At 50.4% G+C, this 16,688-nt stretch overlaps 1 protein-coding gene across 1 annotated transcript; it reads left to right on the top strand.

Annotated features, from left to right (window-relative positions):
• Nucleotides 1–3,456: 3,456 nt before the first annotated feature.
• MYOZ3 (myozenin 3) lies at nucleotides 3,457–14,909 on the top strand. Its single transcript, XM_060006846.1, has 6 exons — nucleotides 3,457–3,517; nucleotides 9,466–9,620; nucleotides 10,598–10,657; nucleotides 10,756–10,894; nucleotides 11,335–11,497; nucleotides 14,726–14,909. Exons 1-6 carry the CDS (start codon nucleotides 3,457–3,459, stop codon nucleotides 14,892–14,894), a joined length of 747 nt encoding a protein of 248 aa, XP_059862829.1. The 3' UTR covers nucleotides 14,895–14,909.
• Nucleotides 14,910–16,688: the final 1,779 nt, after the last annotated feature.

Below are 16,688 nucleotides of genomic sequence, written 5' to 3'. Positions count from 1 at the left end.
TCTACTAGCTGGGTGACCCTGGGTAAACCCACTCCTTCTCCAGGCCTCAGCTTCCCTATCTGTGTAATGAGTGAGTTGGTGAGGTGATGTCTCAAGGTGGTATTGCCCAGGCCCTGACCCCAGGACACTGTCACTGGAGTGGCCAGGGCCAAGCTGCATCAGGGCCCAGTGCTCTGGGGCTGCTTCCTGATGGCAGGTCGGGGCTTCAGACAGGAGGAGGAGCCCCTACAAGAGGTAACATCAGAGTCCAGCCAACCCTAGAGAACTCAGGATCCAGACCATCAGGAGTGCTCCTCTCCTGATGGGGGCGTCCTTTGTCCAGAGAAGGGGATTGGGGCCCCACTCCCAGGTGAGGCCAAGATCCCTCACCTTCCTCTCTAAAAGCTCAGGCCCTGCAGAGGCTGGGCAAAGGACTCTGACGGGCAGGAGGCTGAGTTCAGGTGGTCCACAGCAGAGGCCAGGCTTCTTCTTAAGAGATATGCCCTTGGACAGTCTATCCAGCACACAGGTACAGGAGCTCCCTGCCCTGGACCCGGCGCATCCCTGCTGATCCCACCCTTCCCTGGTAGTGGTTAGTGCACCTCTGACTCAATCTTTATCTTCAGCAGGAACCTCTCCTGAGCACAGTATCCCCCTGCCTACTGGTGATCCTGGTGCCCAGACACGCCAAACCAATTTCACCCCAAACTGAACTCAGTCTCTGCCCCCAACCCCAAGCTGCCCCCATCCCCCCTACTCCTCACCATTATTTTCCTTGAATGACGCAATCCAGAAACGGGAGCGGCCCTTTCTTCACCTCCCACATCCAGTCTCTAACTGGGACCTGGTGATCCCTCAAATACCCCTCAAGCCCCTCTCCTCCTCTCCATGCCCTCTGTCACCTCCCTGGTCCAGCCACTCCCAGGTCTCACCTGACCACAGTGAAATCCTCCTGCCTGAAGACTAACTCCCGCCAACCCACTTTCCACAGGGCAGCCAGAGATATCTTTGGAAAATGACCACGTGACGGCTCTGTTCCACCGCCTTAAACTCCAACAGCCCTTTTATAAGATACACGGTACTTTTGAAAAGCCTGCTGTGATCTGGCCCTTGCCCACCTGTCTGGCCTCATCTCTCAGCACCACCCCAGCCCCCAGTTCTAGCTCTCCTCGCTGGCCCCTCACATCCTATGTGTGACATGGCCTCAGCCTGCAGTGCCCGTGCCCCTCTCTGCCTGTGAGCTCCCACTCAGACTTCAAGGCCCAGCGCAAATGTCTCCTCCTCTGGGAGGCCTTCCCCACCCCCAGGCCGAGCTGGTGGCACCCTTCCCTGGCCCTCCCAGATCATTTTCCGTGATGCGTCGCAAAGGCTGTTTACAGGTCTGACACAGGCCTGGCTGAGCTCCTTGAGGACAGAGCCCTGCCTTATTTATTTTCAGTCCATAGAGAGAGGCTCAGAGAATGTGAGAAGGTGGAGGGAGGGAGGGAGGGAGGGAGGGAGGGAAGAAGGGAGGAAGGAAGGAAGCAGAGAAAGAAAGGAAAGGGGGAATGAACAAGTCAAGCAAAGTTACTGGGGGAAAATTCATTCATTCATCAGTCTACCCATTCAATCATTCATTCAACAAATATCTACTGAGTTCCTACCAGGCCCCGATCTAGGCCCTAAGGATACAATTCGCAAGCTCAGGGGACCGGTGACTCACTCAGCGTTTCCAGGTGACTTTGGTGTGTGCATATGTATGTGTACTGTACGTGTGCAAGGCCTTCTGTTTGCAAGGGCCTGCTGCCGGGGCACCTGTCTTCCCTGGGGCCTGGTGCTTTTAGCATCTGTCCCTGGATCCTGTTGCAGCCTGAAATAAGGCTATGAGCCACGACAAGGCAAGGACAACTCTCGTCAGCTGAGGCCAGAGCCGGAGGCACGGCATACCCAGCTCACTGACGACCGCCTGCGCAGACACCGACCACTCAACTCTCAGCTTCCCGACAGAGGTGTTAATCTGAGGGTCTGACACTCCCTCCTGCCCACTGTGGTTCCATCTCTCAGGTACCAGGACTCAAGGGGAGCTCGAGGCGCTGTCGGGGGTGGGCAGTGGGGGGGAGCCAATTCTCAGAGCCCCTTCCCTCAAGCAGAGGAAGGGCCCAAGGGGGTCCGGGGAGGGTGGGGCCTCGTGGAAGCCTGGATCCTGAGTTGGGAAGGGAGGGATTCTAAGCTCTGGGTTACTCTGGGTTAAATGGAGAGGGGGTGGCTAGGGTTCAAGGTTGGGGTAGGTAATGGCTCTGCTCAGGACTCCAAGATCTTTCAGCAATAGAGGGAAGCAGGGTCCCTGTCTGTAAAATGAGGGGCGGGGTCCTTCCCAATGTCTGTGAATTTCTATAAGGAGAGTGTTTGTCAAGAAACAGATCCGGGGACTGTGGAACCCTAAGTGGTCCCAGCTGGAGCACTGGCCACCAGCTCGTGGGCATCGCCCCCAAGGCATGCATGTGTACGCATGTTTGCACACAGTTTGAGGGGGTCCGTGTACGCCCTGAAGCACGTCCATGGATACCCACGATGTAGCCCAGTTTCCTCAGGTTACAGGAGGGCTACTTGCTCACAGTTACCGAGGGAGTCAGGGACACCGATCAGAAGCCAGGCCGCCCAGCTCAGCGCCCACGGACCCGGGGCTGGGTATGGGCGTGGGGGGCACAGATGGAGGCAGATTGTTTCTCTAAAAGAAGAAATACAGAAAAACCTGGAAGCCAAGCAGAGGGGCACAAGGGTTGGTAAGGCCGTCAGGAGGCTCAAGGACTTTGCCTTCTCTCCTGGGGGCGAGTTAGGGGATCTGGACTTGGGGCCTGCAGGGCTTCTCTGGGGCTTTGGACCTCATTTTATTTGTAAATCACCTCCAAGATTCCTGGGACACGCCATAAGAGGTAAATGGGGGGATGGAGGAAGAGGGAGAGAAGGAGCGAGGGAGAAAAGGACACCATGTAAGTGAGCTGAAGGACGGGGGTAGGAAGGGGGCTGATGGCTGTTTTCAGTGTCCTTGGACCAGCCTGCGCCCTCAAGCCTCAGAGCCGAGTCCTGAGGAGAGGAGGGGCGCACCTCGCAGACCCCAGTGCAGCGTCAGCCTAACCACCCGTGCTCCTCTCCCCCTGACTTCAACCTCCAACCTCTTTCAGCCTCTGATTAGCGCTCACTTGAGTCAGTGGACAAGAACAGTCAGAGACCCTCACCTCCCCTTCTCTTAATGTCCCAGAAACTACCCCCAATGCGTGTGTGCTTCCCTAGCATCAAGGAAGCAGATTTGTGTGACCCTGAGCATCTCCTTTTTCTTCCATGGACCTCAGCCTCCTCTTTCCAGCTCAGACACCCTTGCTTGAGACTTTGGTGTGGGCCAAGGCTGCGCAGGGCCGGGGTTGGGTAGACCAAGGATTGGGAGGTCTGGGGAGGCACGGAGGCAGCCTGGACCATATGTGGCAGTCTCTCCTCCACAGGATGATTCCCAAGGAGCAGAAGGGGCCGGTAATGACTACCACGGGGGACCTCACTGAACCAGGTAAGGTTGACCCAGCCCCTGAGCATTCCTCAGATCCCATGCTTTCTTGCTCCCAGGCTGCAGCCACTCAGGCCTGCTGGCCCCAGGCCTGGGCAAACAGGTGTGAGTTCGAGGCCGGCCTGTGGAATCTGCCGCCTGGGCTGGGAAGCTTCCCAAAGCACTGGGAAGGGCCTTGCTCTGATGCCCGCACCCCCAAGAGCTGAGGTTGAGTGCCCTAGACTGGGTCCTGCCCCCACCTAAGTCCTTACCTCAGCCCCAGATGGAGCTCTGAGGGCTCTGGCCCCAGATTCAATCCTAACAATGGCCCAAGCGTCCCACAGATTGCCCCTGCTTGTTTTAACTGGGCCGTCTCCCCAAGCCCCCATGGCAAGAGACAAGGGGTCAGGGGAGAGCGGGGCAGGGGGGCAGGAATAGGCTGTCCGATCTCAAACCATTTCACTTAAAAGCACATTCATCCAATGCATAAATCATCTAAAATACATGATTATCAACTTTACAAGACCTCTTGGCATAATTTTGGAGTCTGTTGATTTGGCCTACTTTATAGCATTTCAAATATTTTAAAAACAAACTAAGCTAAGTCAGGACTCTCAAACTTCACTGTGAATCGCAGTGACATGGCGTTGTTGGTTAAAAATACAGATTCCCAGCATCAACCCCCAGGAATTCTGATTCACGGGACCTGCGGAGGAGGCCATACATTAGCCTTTTAGCCAAGTACCCAGGTGATTCTGATGCAGGTGGGAAGTGAACCAAGCTCTGATAAACCCCTATCTAAGGGCATTGCTGCACTTTTAACTCCTTCAGTGTTCTAGGAAGTATTTAATCATGTGTATGACTTTATGTGTGAGTCGTACTTTTAACTTGTTTTGTATGTTCTTGCCTCCTTTTGTTGGTATCATTTTTTTTTTAATTCCATGATTTTCTGTGCTGAAATACACAAGCTTTGTGAGGTACCGATGCTCTAACTAGAAGAATCAGGCAATGCATTTTCTTTTCTCTTGTCTAAGTAATTAATTAGTTACAGACCCCCAAATATTGACACACAACATTTACGCCAGACTGGAAATACGTGAATTGTTGACGATTGCTAAGGTATTAATTAAGGACAATTTTGAAGCTAAAGAAAAGTAGAAAGGAAAAAATCTCATGGTGTCACCGCCGAAAGATAGCCATCGTAAAATAATAATAATAAAACACTTACCGTTATTGTGTACTCACTATGTCTCAGATACTGTGCTAAGAGCATTTGTACCTTTCGTTATATATATAACCCTCACAACAACTCTGTAAGTTAGATACGATCACACCCATCTTGCAGATGAGAAAACAGGGGTCAGAGAAGCTAGGAAGTCACATATATAGTAGGTGGTAGAACTGAGATTTGACCCCAGATCTGTCTCCAAAACTGCTCCTTTACCACACGGTTATATAAATAAAACATTCATTTTATAGAATATTCAGACAAAGCAGACATGAATGACTTTGAACGTGAAAGTTCCTCATAACAAAACCATCTGGAGAGAACCACTATTAACAGTTTTGTGTAAATCCTTCTTCTGTTCATATATAAACGTATTTATATAAACACACACACGGGCTAAATACTATACACTGTGTTCATCATCTTAAATTTTTTTCACTTAGCGGCACACCACAGACTTCTTTCCAACCTAGTATGACTTATCTCACCCCTCCCCTCCCCTTGCTCCCCCAGCATATAAGATATTATATATATTTATACACACACATCCCCTAAGGGAGGCCATGAAGGCTCAGCCCAGGTTGGGACCCTTAGGAGTAGAGCCTGAGGATTCCCAAACAAGTGACTTGTTGAGCTCGCATTCCTAGGAGAAGGGAAGTGACAAAAGCACAATCCGGCAGAGGAAATTGCTAAGTAAGGATGTGGGCTCCAAAGCATAAATTAATTGCCCTACAGAATTCATCTCATCTTCAGCAAGGGGGCTGTTGCAGCCTCTACTCACCGGGGCAGTTCTCTGTAGAGGTGGCAGTTGTGAGCTGTTAGTCACTGATAAAGGGCATCTGGGCAGCATGCACCGCAAGACTGATTCCCAGTTTCCACAATTCGAAAAGTCACTGCAGTAAACATCCTTGTATGTATATCTTCAGGCATGTTTATTCAACTTTTCTGCCCGAGGACGAACGCCTAGAAGTGGAATTGCTTAGTCAAATAGGTTTTATCTATAGCTTTTTTTTTTTTTTTTTTTAAATATTGAGCTCAGTTCATCTGAACAGCATTTGAGAATATGATGCCAGGGGACTTTTATTATGTATTTAGGTATATGTGGTCTTTCATCTGTTTAAATATGCAGTACATTTTCTTGTTCAAAAACAAAAACAATGCACACAATTTCCAGCCCTCCTCCTTCCTAGGTCCCCAAATTGTCACTGCCAATATTTGGCATATCTCCTTGCAGATTTTTCAATGCATACATAAACATGTGCTTATTTTTAAAAATATACGAGTAGGATCTTAGAATACAGATTCTTCTGAAATTTCCTTTTTTCCCCCTTTTAATCTACAGTGGATTTCTTTCTGATGCTAACATGTAGAAGGTGCTGTCTCTATATTTGCTGAAAGAATGAAAGAAACATCAGCCTCCTTTTTTAAAAGGCTGTTTAGGATTCCATTGAATGGGATGAATCACAGCACCTGAATGGCCCTCAGTGTTGCCTGGTGACCACATCACCCATCCCTGACCCATTCACTCTCCCCTACTGTTCTCTGAGATAACTTTAGCAACCTCTCTTCTCAAACCTCCAATACCTCCTCCCCCACCTTCATTCTCAGCTAATGACCTTGCTTCTTATTTCACCGAGAAAAGTAAAGTGGCCAAAAGAGAACTTCTGCAAGCTCCCGCCTCCACATCTGTCCACTTGTTTGCATCTGTGTCCCTGTTCTTGGTTTTCCTTCCTGATATGATAGATGAACTCTCCTTGCACTGTGTGAAGCCAACCCTTCTTGCTGGGCACTGAACACCCTCCCTGCCCTCTCTCCTGCTCAAGACATTCCTTCAGTAATTCTCCCCTCTCTTTATTGCATCGTCAGATTTTCTCATCAGCTAACAAACGTGCTATTATTCCTCCCTCTTTAAAAACAAGCAAGCAAGTAAGCAAACCAACAAGCGAGCAAACCACTCTTGCTTCCACAGCTGCCCCCAGCCATGGTCCTTCAGAGCCCACCTCCTCAAAGCAGCTGTCTGTACTTCCCTCCTCTCTTTCTCTCTTTTTCACATTTTATTAACCAACTTACACACACACACACACACACAAAGTTGAGAGTGCAAATCCCTGTGGCCCTCCTTTTATTCCTGGGTTCCAGAGCAAATCCCAAAGAGCATGTCATTTCATCCCCCAAATACTTCACAGAAAGTAATAAAAAGGACATTTCCTTACATGCCACAAAGATATTAACACATTGAACAAAAGTAAATGTTGATTTAATACTATCTAATAGCCAGTCCTATAGTCAAACTTCTCCAATTTTCTAGTTAACGGGGATCCAAATAAGAGCCACTTTTTAACTGAGGTAGCATTGGTTCATATTTAACGTTATATATTGATAGTTTCACGTGTACAGAATTATGTTTCTACTTCTGTATACACTACAGCACGCTCACCACCAAAAATTTAGTTTCTATCCTTCATCATGCAGTTGATCCCCTTTACCCATTTCACCCTCCCCCGCCACCCGCATTCCCTTCTGGGAACCACTACTCTGTTCCCTGTATCTACATGTTTGTTGATGTTTGGTTTGGTTTGATCATTTATTTTGGTTTATGTTTGTTTGTTTTTATATTCCGCATATAAATGAAATCATATGGCATTTGTCTTTCTCTATCTGACTTATTTCACTTAGCATAATAACTGTACCCTCAAGGGCCCTTGTTTTTATTTGGTAGCTATGTCTCTTAAATCTCCTTTAATCTAAAACACTGCCCCCGCCTCCTTTTTTCCCATGTCATTCACTCCTTTGAAGACACCGGGCCACCTGCCCTGTAGAACGTCCCACATCCTAGATTTGGCTCATTGCTTCCTTGTGTTGTGTCAAACTGTCCCTCTGTCCTCTTCTCTCGAACCCTGTCTAATAAGGCTTTCACACCCAAATACTCCACAGGAACTGCTTTTGCGGAGACTGCCAATAATAACCCCATGTTACTAAATACAATGGTCAGTTTTCAGCCCTCCTCTTACTTGACATATCAGCAACATTTGACTCCGTTGATCAGTCCATCTTGCCTAATACGCTTTCATCATTTGGTTCTAGGACACCACAGTCTTTAGATTTCCTCCTAACGTGCTGGGTGTTTTCTCCCAGGCTCCAGGGCTGGGGCTCATCTCCTCAGTCTAAATGTTGGAGGCCCCAGGGCTCAGTCTTTGGATCTCTTTATCCATTCTCATATCCTTGGAGATCTCACCTAGCCTCCAGGCTCCAAATACCATTCAAAGAGCTGGAATATGAACCTATGTGTGTTTGATTGTAGAGATGACAAGTCTTCCCGTGCTGCCCATACACATCCCTCTCCTACCAACGTCCGCACCATGCTGACACTCCTTTCTTCCAAAAGTCTTCCCTTGTGGCACCAACATAAAAGTATGTGTTTTGCTGGTGGGGAAAGCACCAAGGATATGGATGGGCTACCAAACTACTAAGGACGGTCATCAGCCCTGGAATCCGTCTACATGGCTATAATGACTGGTCCCAACTATGAGAAAAGAAATAAACGGGACAGTCTTCATTAAAAAACAACAACAGCAAATACCATTTGTATTTCCTGATGCCCCAAATTTTACGTCCAGGTCGATTTTCTCCCATGAACACTAGACTCATATATCCAGCTCCCTACTCTGCAAACATTATACTCAGTTTTGGAGACAATTAGGGGAGTTTGAATATAGACTAGGCATTATATATATAAAAAAATTCATTCACTTGGAAAGGTGGAGATGTTTAACTGATAAAAGCAAGTTACAAAGCAGCTGTGCTATGATTTCATTTTGGTTAAAAGGTCACATATGAATACATAGTCAGTGGAAAAGACGGGAAAGGAGATACACTAAAGTGTTAGTAGTGGCAACCTCTGGATGGTAGAAAATGGTGTTTTTCTTCTTTTTTTTTTTTTTTTTTGTGGTACATGGGCCTCTCACTGTTGTGGTCTCTCCCGTTGTGGAGCACAGGCTCCGGACGCGCAGGCTCAGCGGCCATGGCTCACGGGCCCAGCCGCTCCGCGGCATGTGGGATCTTCCCGGACCAGGGCACGAACCCGTGTCCCCTGCATCGGCAGGCGGACTCTCAACCACTGCGCCACCAGGGAAGCCCTTCTTTTCTTTTATGTCTATATTTCTAACTTTCTTCAATGCACTTATATGCTGTTTTTATAATAATAAAAGGCTATTTTAACATTAAAGGAAGACATGTCTAGAACGGAATGCCTGGTCTTTCCTCACATCTCCTCCTCCTCCAGCCTTCCCATCTCAGAGAGCGGCTACTCCATCCTCCCAGCGGCTCAGGCCAGAAACCTTGCCTTTACCTCCCACACCTCTCTCTCTGTCTCTCACATCCCACACCCATGGCCTACCTTTAAAAGATACCTAGAATCTGATCATTACTCACTACCTCCACCACTATGGGCAAAGAGCTTCATGGGAAATGCATGGAATAAATATACCTGGCCAAAGAACACCTGAAATGATGCTCAATTTCACTGAGTGTCAAACACATGCTAATTAAACACAGAGGAGTCATTTCCGCCCATTGGGTGAGCAAAGATTCCTAAGAATAATGACACCCAGGGTCAGCAAGTGTGGGGCAAAGTCGGCACTCTCATACACAGCGGATGGTGCTGTGCGGAGGTCCCCTTACAGGCAGCAACCCGGAGTGCCCTGAGGGTTTGGTAGTAAGAGCTCCCTCTGGCCTCTCTGGGCAGTCCCTTTGCTGGACCTGGGCAAGAAGCTGAGCGTGCCCCAGGACTTGATGATGGAAGAGCTATCACTGCGTAACAACCGAGGATCCCTCCTCTTCCAGAAGAGACAGCGCCGCGTGCAGAAATTCACCTTTGAGTTTGCAGCCAGCCCGCGTGTGGTGAGTAAGCCTCCATTGTGTTCACAGGGAAACCGAGGCCCGGAGAGGGCCAATCGTTAGCCTAGAGCCAAACAATGAGCCAGATAGGACTTCTGCCCTCTATGGGGGGGGGGCGGTCCCTCAAGTTCCAGCCAGGGACGGCTGTGATATTGCCATCAGATTGACCTCTGCCTTGCTAGGTGATCCTAGAAAAGGGTTAGCCCTTTAGGCACCTTTCCCCAGATACAATACATAACGTGTATCGGACAGGATGCCCCATGGAGCGAAGGGACTCTGACTCCTACAAAAAGTGCAGAAGAACAGTCAGGTGCTCTGGGCTGAATTTGCAGGAAGCAGGATTTAGATTACACTTGAGCTTGATCTAAGATGGAAAATGCAGAATGCCGTCCTCTTTTTCCCACTGGAAGAAGGCAAGGGCCACGAGACAGTCAGCTGGTAGAGAAAGGAGGCAAGAATGGCTTGTCCCCCAGCTTCAAAAAGGTGGCAGGCAGTTTCAGGTACTTCTAATGAACTCAGGGGACTTTCATCCTACTCCACTCAATTTCTGGATGAAACAGGAGATGATGAGAGGGATCGATGTGGCAGAATAATAAAAATGACAAAACACCTACCTTTGCTACGTGCTTATGACGGTATTGGCTAAGCAGTTTGCATGCATCATCTCATTTAATGATCAGAGAGTGATATTATCATCATCTCCACTTTACAGAGAAGGAAACTGTGGCTCAGAGAGGTTAAGTATTATATGCCCAGGGTCAATACTATAATAGCAACTAACGTATATAAGAGCACTTCTCTGTTCCAGGGTTTAGCGCTCTACACTATTAATTCATCCTCCCCCCAAAACATCCCTGGGAGGTGGGCTCTAGCATTATGACCTCCCACCACCCCCTGCCATTTTTTTAGTGGAGGGAGAACCCTGGCCTCCTGCCCCGCTGAGCCTTCCTGCGGTTTATTTGCCCCTCCCCTCCCCCCAGCTCGTGGCAGGAAGCGCCAAGGAGAAGGTGACTGGAACAGCGGAACCTGGGATGGTGAGCGTGCACAGAGACTCCGAAGTGGCGGAAGCCTGGGGGAAAGGGCCAGGCAGCTCAGACTCCCCGGTCCGCCACCTCTGAGCTCCCGCCCCTGTGCCTAGGTTGCCAATAGCTCCGAGGGGCAGAACTACCGCTCTGAGCTCCACATCTTCCCGACCTCAGGGCACGGGGGCCCTGAGGATGCCCAGCCCACAGCCGCCCGGCCAGTGAGTGCCCACAGCCCCAGTACCCTGGCGCCAGGTAAGTGGCCTGCCCGCGTCCCAGGACCAGGGGACCGTAGCGTGGGCGAGCTCCACGGTGGGGCAGGAAGAGCATCCAGAGAGCGTCTAGTCCACCTCCTTCCCAACACACACACACACACTCACCCCACTCCAAAGACCCAACACAAGCCCAGAGTAGTGCAGCAATGCGCCAAGGTCACAGAGCCAGCCAGGGTCCGAGGCAAGACCAGAGTCTGCGCCCCAACTTGCAATTCCTCTGCTCCGTCCTCCTTGTTTCCAGGGATGGGGAAGGGTCCTCTTTGCTGGAGCAACTTTAGCATCACATTCCACCCCCTCCCCCAACTCCCCTTTCCTAGCCCCCCCCCCCAACAGTGTCTGCAGCGGGGCGTGGCGGCAAGGTTAAAAGGAACCCAGGCGTCCCGCTCGCCCGCCTCCCACGTGCCATGCTCCACCCCCTAGGCTATGCCGAGCCACTGAAGGGCGTCCCTCCCGAGAAGTTCAACCACACGGCCATCCCCAAGGGCTACAGCTGCCCATGGCAGGAGTTCCTCAGCTACCAGGACCACCTGGGCGAAGGCAGAAGCCATACCCCCAGCCTGGCGGAGTATCGAAATTTCAACAAGTAAGACGAGGCGGGCTGCTTAGGGAGAGACCTGGAGGGAGGATGCGCTGGAGCCAGTCACAACCACAGCAGTAGCTGCATCTCCTGAGCGCTTTCTACAGGCCGGGCTCTACCCCAACGCCTTATATACATTTATTGAGCCCCTGCTAAAACAGTAGAGCTCTTGCCTTAGCACAACTAACTAGTGCCCAACAAATGTACCGGGAATAAATGGGTGAATGTGGCACACACCTTGCTGGATTCTCCTCCACAACAGGGTGGGGCAGGTGCCACAGTTTTTCCTATTCTGCTGGAGAAGAGGATCATCAACAATCTGCCCAAAATCACAAAGCAAGGAAGCAGTGGCGGGGCTGGGATCCAAGTCTGGTTTTGTCTGACTCCAGAGTCCAGTTGCTTATTCTCCATCACTGCTGTGTGCCATCTCCTTGATGGACATCAAGGTGCGGGTCCTTCCCTGGGTGGGGGCCCCAGATCTCACTAGTCCTACGCCAGCTCAGCGTTTTCCTCACTTTCATCAGTGGTCTGGAAGAGGCCTAGAAAGTGATCTTGAGGCTGTACCACTGTGGGGAGTGACAGTGAAATGTTGGACGCCAGAGGTGAGAGCCACAAAGCAGTGACTCACAGTGTTTAGCACAGTGGGCCCTCCACGGAGGAGGGCTTAATGCAATCTCCACCCCTGGCTGTGTGACCTTGGGCAAGTGGCTTAACCTCGCTGGGCCTCCCTTTCCCCACCTGTAAAATGAGACTGTTACAGTACCTGCTTCAAAAGATGGTCGTGAGGATGGCATGAGAGGCCTTAGGCAAAATTTCTGGCAAGCGATAAGCTCTCAATAAGTGGTGGCTGCCATTATTATTATTATTATTTACAGGTTGAAATGATGGCTGCAAAAGCCAACAGGGGAGAACTTAAAAGGGATAGATTAACATCCCGCCCTGGGGGCCTGAAAACAAATCACAGCAGTCAGGACAGGAGCTTGGCAGGAAAGAAGGCTTTGGGCTGGGGGACGCATTTCAACCGCATTTCAATTGGCTTCCTTAGTGTGCTGCTATTCGTGAAAAATGCTCCTCTGGCTTGGGCTGGATTAAGCGAGAAAGTGGAGGGTCCACAGAGAGGAGGCCACAGTCCAGCGCTTCTGGCACCTGCTCAGACCACACATGGAGACTGTGTCTGTCTTGCTAGGCCTGGAGACCAAGCCCTCTGAGGAAGGGCTGAAGGAACTGGGGGTGATGGGCCTTGAGAGGAGACTGCTCAGGAGGGATGTGACTGCCCTCAAACAGCTGAGAGCCAGGGAGGACCATGATGGGAAGAATGGGCCCGACAGGCCTCGTGTGAACCACGAGCCATTGGCAGACATTTGGGGGTTTCCTGCCAGGCAGGACTTTGCTGTCCTCCTGGGGCCCTCACACCCTGCCTGTCCAGCTCTTTAAAACCCTCAGCTGACATTCAGTGCTAGCAGCCAGCTTCCAGGCTGGCCATTGCAGGTCGCAGCCCCACCCATCTCATGCCTCAGCTCTGACAGGCTGAGGCACGTTCCCACAAAAATAAGGAGGGTCTTAGGGACCCCTGAGCCCAGACCCCTCCTGGGACGGAAGAGGCAACTGAGGCAGAGAGAGAAGGAACTGTAGCGTTGGTGGCCAAGCTGTGCTCAGGATCCAGGGCCCTGGGCTCCTGATCAAGGGCCCAACCGTGAGGCCTGCTTGACTTGGAAACAGCCCAACCTGTTCCTGCGGGGCCCTGGCTGTTGCCATCACAGCTGTGGTGGTCCAGGCAGAAACACTGTCCTGGCTGGAACCCAGGCTCTGGCCCAAGGATTGCCTTTTTACCCCAGAGCAGGCATTCCCCTCTCTCCATTGGTCCCAGGCTGCAGGGAAAACACTAAATGAGCAATGCTTTTTATTCTCTTAAAATTAAAAAATAGTTTGAAAATCATGTATTTATATTATCTTTAAAAAAAACCCTAGGCGACTTCAAATAAAGGTAGGGCCCCTTTGTTCCCCATGCTCCAATCCCAGCTCCCTTCCCAAAGGTAACACTGTTGTCAGGTTGGTATGTATGTTTTCAGAACATTCTCTACAAGAGAATATTCTCTACCAGCAGCTACATACCTATGGGGATGCAGCATTGTTTGGTGTGCATGTGTGTGTGTTTTGCTACTTTGTATTTCATCCTGTAACTTGCTTGCTTTTTTCACTCAACATTATGCCTTTTCAGTCTCCTCTTTCTAATACCTATATCTCTTTCCATTCCTTTTAAGTTGCTATATAGTACTCTGCCATGTGAATATACTATATTTATCTTATCCATTCCTCTGCCAGTGGGCATATGGCTTGTTTCTGGTCTGTCACTAATCGCTGCTCATATCTGCTTCCTTGTGCATATGCTTCCCTAAGCCATATGCTTACAGGTAGAGCGCTGGTTCACAGAATTTGCACATTTTCAGGTTTAAAAGATCCTGCCAGCCGCATAGCACAGGGAGATCAGCTCAATACTTTGTGACCACCTAGAGGGATGGGATAGGGAGGGTGGGAGGGAGGGAGACGCAAGAGGGAAGAGATATGGGAACATATGTATATATATAACTGATTCACTTTGTTATAAAGCAGAAACTAACACACCATTGTAAAGCAATTATACTCCAATAAAGATGTAAAAAAAAGAAAAACAGATCCTGCCAAATTGCCCTCCAAGGGAGCAACACCAATTTACTCTCCAACCAGCAGTATATGAGTGAGACCTTGCCCCACCGCCTCACTAACTTTGCCCCATGACCAAATCACTTATTCTTGCCATTCTTATGGGTGAGAAGTGGCATGTCTCTGGGGTAATCTGTAGTCTCTGATTCTCAGTGTTCTTTCTAACCCTCCTTTCTCTCTCCAGCCTGTGATATATTGTTTTAAGGGGAGATGACAAGAGGAGGGAAAAACTCTGTTCCAATTCTACACCCTTCTGGACCTTCCTTAACAGGAACCTAGAGTTTTGCCAGGACAAGCCAGTTCTCACTGAAAACCTCACTCCTATTTCCAAGCAAGAAGCCATCCCCACTAGGGGCAGATTTGAGAATGGGCAGAGCTGGAGAAACCTGTTAAAGACAGTACAAAACCTTGCTGAGCAGCAGGGAAACTGAGGCCCAGAGAGAGGAGGGGAGGGGCTTCCCGTGGCGACCCACAGGTCTGTTCCGCCACCCTTTCCCACACAGCCTTCCTCCCCTGCTGCTCTTCTCTCCCCAGGACACCAGTGCCCTTTGGAGGAGCCCTGGTGGGGGAAACCATTCCGAGGGCAGGCACCCCCTTCGTCCCGGAGCTCACCAGTAGCTTGGAACTCCTCCGCCTCAGACCCAGCTTCAACAGGGTGGCCCAGGGCTGGGTCCGCAACCTCCCAGAGTCTGAGGAGCTGTAGCCCCAGCCGCTTCAATTCCCCCATCTCAGAGTTCGGGTAACACCTGGAGCCAAGACTCGTGGACAGCACTTCACAGTTTACGAAGGGCCATCACACACAAATGGCCTCAAAGGTCACGAAGTTCAGCAGTTCCCAAATGTGGTGTGCTTCAAAATTACCTGGAGGTGTTTTAATACAGATTTCTGGCCCGTCCCAAACCTGCAGCATCAGAATCTCCTGAGTGGAGGGTCTCTATAGTAACCAGTACTCCCAGCTGATTCCAGGAAAACTCGTCCCCGGTTTGTATCTTTAGGAATCCAAACCACCAATGACTTCACGTCCAAGCCTCCACTCTTTCCTGCTCCTGTAGTCTAGCTACGCTGCCCCAATGACAGGGAGCTCGCTAGCCGCCTATTTACCTGTGAATCACTCTGATAATTAGATTTTCCTTTTACTGAGACACAGATGGTCCTTATTTACGCTGTTAACATTTACTAAGCACCAACTGTGCGCTAGCCGCTGGGCCAGCTCCAGGGAGAGGGTGTGGTAAGCCCAGGCCCTAGCCTAGGGAGGAAAAGACAGTAGAGGAGACAGATTTGTAAAGCAGGAAGTCATCTTAATTTTCCCTAAAGCACGCTAGTTGACTACTGAGAAACAAAGTACCAGTGAAGCAGAGGAGGGGTTCTCTAACCCTGCGTGTGGGGTGGGATTCTGGGAAGCTTCCCAGAGGATTCAAGTGGGGCCGCAGAGGAGTGACAGTCCCTCAAGGGAAGGGGGTGTGATGGGGAGAGTGTGATGGGGAGGGCATTCCTGGCAAGTGCACAGCAAGGGCAAAGGTACAGAATTGTCATGCGGGCAGGTGTTGTGGAGAAGGGAGATGGCGATGTCAGAGGAGTCAGTGACTCCTCAGGGGGCCAGAGTGGGGTGGGCTGCACTAAGGAGATGGGGAGGTTCTTAGGCTGGAGAGCAAGGGGTCTCGCTGGTTGCTGTGTGCAGCACAGACTGGAGAGGAGTACAGCTGGACGCCAGGATCCTTGAAGGAACAAGGCCTGGACTAGGGAGGCGGCCATGGGGTCAGAAAGAAGGGGCAGCGCTCGGCACCTCACAGGACAGGCGCAGAGTAGGGTGCTTACAAGGACGACCCCTTTCCAGCCCCTTCCACTCACCGTTTAGAGCAGGCGCCAGGGTAGACCTTGTGCTAGTCTCCGCCAGGAGTTTTTCGGCCTGTATCCTGGCTCGTTAGGAAGAGAAGGGCAAGGAACGCCTCCCTGCAGGTGGTGGTGATGATGATGATTGTGGCTGCTTCTTATTGGGTGCCTCAGGGCTTGGGCCGGTAGTAGGTTCTCTCCATACCCCATTTCTAATTTTCAGTACAACCTTGAGACGAAGGTATGGTCCCGTTTTACGGATGTGGATATTCAGGGTCACAATGGGGAAGTGACTTGTCCAGGGACAAGTGGGGATCTGTCCGATTCCAGGGGATATTTCTTCTCGCCCCACTGGGCGGCCAAGCCCATTCACTCTGGAATCACCTAGTCATGGTGCCCTGCTTTAGAGTTTAGAGGTTAAGAGTACAGGCTGGGGGTCAGACTGGATGGGGTGGGTTCTAATGCCACCACTGGCTGTGTGAACTCAAGTCATTTCTCGCCTGTGGGCCTCTAATTCTCTACCTGTAAGATGAGGACGAGAGTAGAAGCCCCTGCATAGAGTTTTGTGGGCATAGTGATGGACACCTACCTGATAAGCACTCAGTCATGATCAGATTCCATGCAGCTGCTACTCTTGGCTGATAAGATGTTCCTGCAGTGAGTGCAC

This window comes from Delphinus delphis, chromosome 3, assembly GCF_949987515.2.
Source record: "Delphinus delphis chromosome 3, mDelDel1.2, whole genome shotgun sequence".
Taxonomy (NCBI): Eukaryota; Metazoa; Chordata; class Mammalia; order Artiodactyla; family Delphinidae; genus Delphinus; species Delphinus delphis.
This window is presented reverse-complemented; position numbering and strand designations above follow the sequence as displayed.

Excerpts from the sequence above, each read along its gene's own strand:
- MYOZ3 (XM_060006846.1), top strand. The coding sequence starts at position 3,457 with ATGATTCCCAAGGAGCAGAAGGGGCCGGTAATGACTACCACGGGGGAC. Across the intron at positions 10,895-11,334 it reads CCCCAGTACCCTGGCGCCAG|GCTATGCCGAGCCACTGAAG; the intron begins GTAAGTGGCCTG and ends TCCACCCCCTAG. Across the intron at positions 11,498-14,725 it reads GAGTATCGAAATTTCAACAA|GACACCAGTGCCCTTTGGAG; the intron begins GTAAGACGAGGC and ends TTCTCTCCCCAG.